This window comes from Onthophagus taurus, chromosome 11 (genome assembly GCF_036711975.1).
Source record: "Onthophagus taurus isolate NC chromosome 11, IU_Otau_3.0, whole genome shotgun sequence".
NCBI lineage: Eukaryota > Metazoa > Arthropoda > Insecta > Coleoptera > Scarabaeidae > Onthophagus > Onthophagus taurus.
Window position 1 is genome coordinate 6,978,993 of NC_091976.1, and position 4,853 is coordinate 6,983,845.

The following is a 4,853-nucleotide window of genomic DNA, read 5'->3' on the forward strand; positions in this document are numbered from 1 at the left end:
TTCATCTATTGTTCTCTTGTTGTTGACACAGAACGAAGCATTCTCATTGAAGGAATACATGTATATTTCTAAGGTGGCTAGAAGAGTATTGGTTTTTCTAAAATTTCTTGAAATTTACTATAAAGTAATGAAATGTAAAATGCAGCGAGTAAGTCAATAACTTTTTCGTATAGTTTATTCTAAACCAATAAAATCCAAAATTCTTTGAAAATAAATGTATATATAAGTAATTCTTTATTAAAAAAAAATCATTACAAAATTTCTTACAAAAACCGAAAAATAAAAATAAATTAAAATACCATAATTTTAATGTCAATTAAACATTTCTGGGGTCATTATTTTTTATAGGCGTATTTATTGACGGCGAAAGATCCACTTGCGCTGGCTCCGCTAGCGAGGCCTCCAACCAATTTGTTAACTGCTCCTAACGTTTGAATAGGGATCTATAAAGTAAGAGTATTACATCTTAATATACACATAGAAAGTAAATACAAATAAATCACAAGTTGAAAATGAAATGTTAGTTAAGTAAATGAATTCCACAAAGATTGTAAAATAAATCTCCAAAATTCAGGGGTTCATCTAGAGGCTATATAAAACTAGAAGAAGAATAGAAGGATTTAAAGAATGTAAATGTACTATAACTGAATTTTGGATAAAATTTTACGTACATTAAATATGTCATTTATGATTTGTCTGTTAACACTTTTTCTAACAGAATACGAAGCTGAACCTCCACCACCCGATCCGTATAATCCTCCTCCTGTTGAAAAACTTCCGTGTGAAGCTTTATGATACCCCCTAAAATGATATTCATTATCTTTTTCTTTACAAACTAAACTGCACCGTCATCATTTACCAATTATCGTTATATACATCTGGATTTTCTTGTTTTACAACACTTACTGTACTTCCTCCTGCAGACATTGAAGCGGCACCGCTAAATATTCAAAAAATAAATTAACTAATTAATTAAAAAAGTTGGATTAAAAAATAGAAATATATTACCTTACTGCTGATGATGCTGACGCAGATGCCGAAGCGGAAGCAGAAGCTGAAGAAGCAGCACTTCCTGAGAGAGCTCCTGAGAATCCACCAGAATACCCACCTGAATATCCTCCTGAGTATCCACCGGAATAACCACCAGAAACATGTTCTTGAGGTGCTTCAACGGTTTTTTCAATAATCGTTGGGGCAGTTTCAACTTTAACCTTTTTGGTGACTACAGTTGGTACTCTCACGGTTTTTTCAACATAAGTAGGAACTTGAACTGTTTTTTCTACATAATTAGGAATGACTGTTCTCTCAATGTATGTTTTTCTAGGTGGAGCATGTACTTTTTCTTCCGTTACAACGGCAGCACCCGAACTTGCTCCAGCACTAGCTGCAGAACCGCTAAAAGATGAACTAAAAGATGCTGATGACGATTTAGATGCCGATACAGATCCTGATTCAGCAGCTGAAAATGAACCACCTAAAAAATTAATATATTAAAACGTAATTGATTAAGTATTATTATTTTATTAACCTGAAGTTGCACCAGCATAAAGACCTCCAGAGGAACTAGCTATAAAAACAATATGTTAATAATAAATATATTTAGATGAAAATTTTTTTTACCTCCTCCAACACTTCCTCCGAGTCCTGCAGCTGCTTCCTGTCCGTAACCAGTCCCGGCTTCCGCGTGAAGTCCTCCTCTAGCTAATCCGCCTCCTAAAAGTCCTCCCAAACCAGCGGAAGCATGATAACCACCGAAATTAACTCCAACGTTCGCTCCGTCGAAGATAATTGGTGGCTATGACACCGATAGAAATAATTAACGATTATTATTTGAAAAAACGGGAAGTCGTAAAACATCAAGGAAAACCGGTTATTCTTTGTAAACCTTTGTACCGGTCCAAATTCTTTTGGTTAACTTACACTTAAACCGGCAGACGCTGCGAAGAAACCAGATCCGGGAGTTGGTGATGAAGATATCAAAATTATGGGCAATGACAAAAAGGTTATAAGAAAATTCGTTCCACTGAAATTAAAACAATTATTTTAAATATTAAAAAAATAAGAATTTAGGTTTTTCTATAAATTTAGATACTTTGTAATAAAGAAATAGATAAAGGATAATGTAATAAAATTTAAGGTCATGTTTCATCTTGAATCGTGAGCAAATACATACATAATCTGTGTATGTATCCTTTTAGCATACAAAACGATTACTAAGTGGTGTTTGCTATTTTGGTATTCGTCGGGAAATTTTATGACGACATCAAATTTTAAAATAAGAATTTTTTTAAAAATTTCTATTTCAACAGCACTCCCCGAAAATTTCAAAATTATTTAAACACTTTTCTTTAATTTCTCTTTTTTATCACATTCACTTACCTCATTGTTTTAAGATTTTACTGAACACAAAAAAAAGGTAATAATGAATCTATCTTCTTCGAAGTTATCACCAACACTGAATCGTGCTCTCCAGTTCGGAATTATTTTATACAAACGACACCTGAGAAGTCATTTAAATATTCCTCTAAAGGCCACTTACTGACAAACAAGGACAAAATTCGTCGTGTTCCTCCGCTCTCACTAATTTTTTTTTATTTAATCACATACGCACAACATGACTACTGAAACGACAGGAGGAAAACCAATACTTGTTTATTCGACACATCAATTATCGAAACTAGTTTTGGGGTTTTATGATGACGCATACAACTGATACATGAAAAATTAATCGTATAACAATTATCACAAATGAAATTAATTTTATGAAATTGTTGTAAATTAGGGGAAAGTTTGAGAAACTAGGGATTTTACATTAATGCAATTAAAAAATTAACGGAGTAAACAATAAAAAAATACTGCAAATTTTATCGTAGAAAACAATTAAAAAATTGGAATTCTTAAAAACAAATTCGACATAAATCAATTTAAATGATTATCTAATGATTATCTACAATGTGTTCATCTTTATATGAATGTTTTCAAATATTATTTATTTATAGATGAATATAGAATTGGTCAAACCCAATTACTGTATCTCTAATTTAAACAAAACTTAAGCTCAAACTCAACCTCAAACTTTAACCTAAACCTAAACTCAACCCTAAACTAATACTTAAACAGAAAGGGAGGCGAACATATTAACAAGGTGGTGCTTTTATAACAACTCGCTCGACGAGATCAATACAGCATTCGTCACCAAAGCCTTAAATCTAGGAACCGTATGCTGAAAGATGTCAACCTTAAGCCGATCAGCTGACCGTGCTATTCTCATTAGTGGAGAAAAATGAAAGGCATTGGCACGTGCCATTGGAATAAAAACAAAAAAGTAAAAACGCAAAAGTCTCGGTGGCACGTGCAAACCAATCAACTCCACCAACTCGGCACAGTCACATTTATTGTTAATTATCTTACAAAAACATACTACGTCTACTACGATTAGATGTAAAACACCTATACTGAAAGAAATTTTGTACGTATTATTAATAAACGCTGTTTATTAATAGCAACTTCATTGTCACAAATTTTCATCGATATTATGAAAATGTTATAGATTTTTCTTGGTGTCTCTATAATCCATTTATCAATATTACAAATCCGATTTATTGAAATTAATGTATACAAATTCTGGCAACAACCTTTTTAATTTGGGCGAAGTATTCAATCATTACATCAATGAAACTTTTCGTTATGCTGATAATAAAAATCAATAACACGAATTCGTAGTATTAATATATACGTTTATTGGTCAATGAACAAGTACATCGCCTTAATGTACAGGGTGAGCAAATTTGGGTGTTATTATAGGCTATCTCAGAAACTATAAGAGATACGAAAAAAGTAGGTGCCATGTTCCGGTTTCTTTTTTCGAGACTAACCCAATCCCGCAAACACCAAACCTCTATTTTCTTTTGTTTTTAAATTATAGCCAAAAAGTCAAATTAACGTGATTTCAAAAAATGCTCATATTTCGTTTATTTTTGAACTTAGAGAAATGAGGTTGATACGTTCTTAAGACACTTTTTTAAGCCGTTGAAACATTTTAAAAATATTTGATGATTTTTGAGATACAACACAAAGTTGTATTTTTTTAAATACAAACTATACTTGATTATGATGTTAATGAAAAGAGCATATTTTTAGCTTTCCAATGATGTATCGCATGTATGGTGCATTTGCGGAAAATAAGCGTTAATTTTCAATTCCAAAACAGTAAGCGCTAATGTTCAAAATTTTGATTATAGTAGGCGGGTTCGGACAGTAATTAGTACCTAATTGCTGTATGGTTTTGCACGAATATGACAGAAAGTTGGTCTTGTACCATTAAGCTAAGTGTCCACTTGCGAGAAATGCTATCGAGAGTATATTTTCTGGTGGACACGCATCTGGGAGTAACTATCAGAGAGTCCCCACAAACTTTCGGAGAGTAAACACGTTGAGATTTGTACTCAAGTGGACACGCACAATTTATCTATCGTGAGAGTAACTGTCAAAAACCGAACACGGTTCGAATTTTGCTGCGAGTAGCTGCTAGTTTTCTCAATATAACACGTTTAAAGATAACACCTAAAAGAAAATAGTCCCAAGAAGAAATATTTGAATTAATTGAAGTGTATGAAGAAAATTCAATTCTTTGGAATATCACATCTAATGAACATAGAAATCGGGAAGCGAAGGATGCAATTTTAACAGGTATTGGACAGAAATGTAAACGGGATTTGTACCATTAGTAATAGTAACTTCTGACAACATAATTTGGTGTTCTGACAGTAAAATTAAGTCTTCTGCTAAAAGTATTTGATTTTTAATAGTAGTGTGTAGTCTTCTGTAAGAAGGATGTGCTTCATTTGCAATAT

The 4,853-nt window shown here is 32.5% G+C and overlaps 1 protein-coding gene across 1 annotated transcript; it reads right to left on the bottom strand.

Moving 5' to 3' along the window:
• Window positions 1-200: 200 nt before the first annotated feature.
• LOC111414488 (pupal cuticle protein 36a-like) lies at window positions 201-2,472 on the bottom strand. Its single transcript, XM_023045843.2, has 8 exons — window positions 2,380-2,472; window positions 1,921-2,023; window positions 1,621-1,795; window positions 1,529-1,567; window positions 1,009-1,474; window positions 860-940; window positions 672-801; window positions 201-443 (listed from the first exon to the last, which is right to left on the bottom strand). Exons 1-8 carry the CDS (start codon window positions 2,382-2,384, stop codon window positions 336-338), a joined length of 1,107 nt encoding a protein of 368 aa, XP_022901611.2. The 5' UTR covers window positions 2,385-2,472; the 3' UTR covers window positions 201-335.
• Between the last annotated feature and the right edge of the window lie 2,381 nt (window positions 2,473-4,853).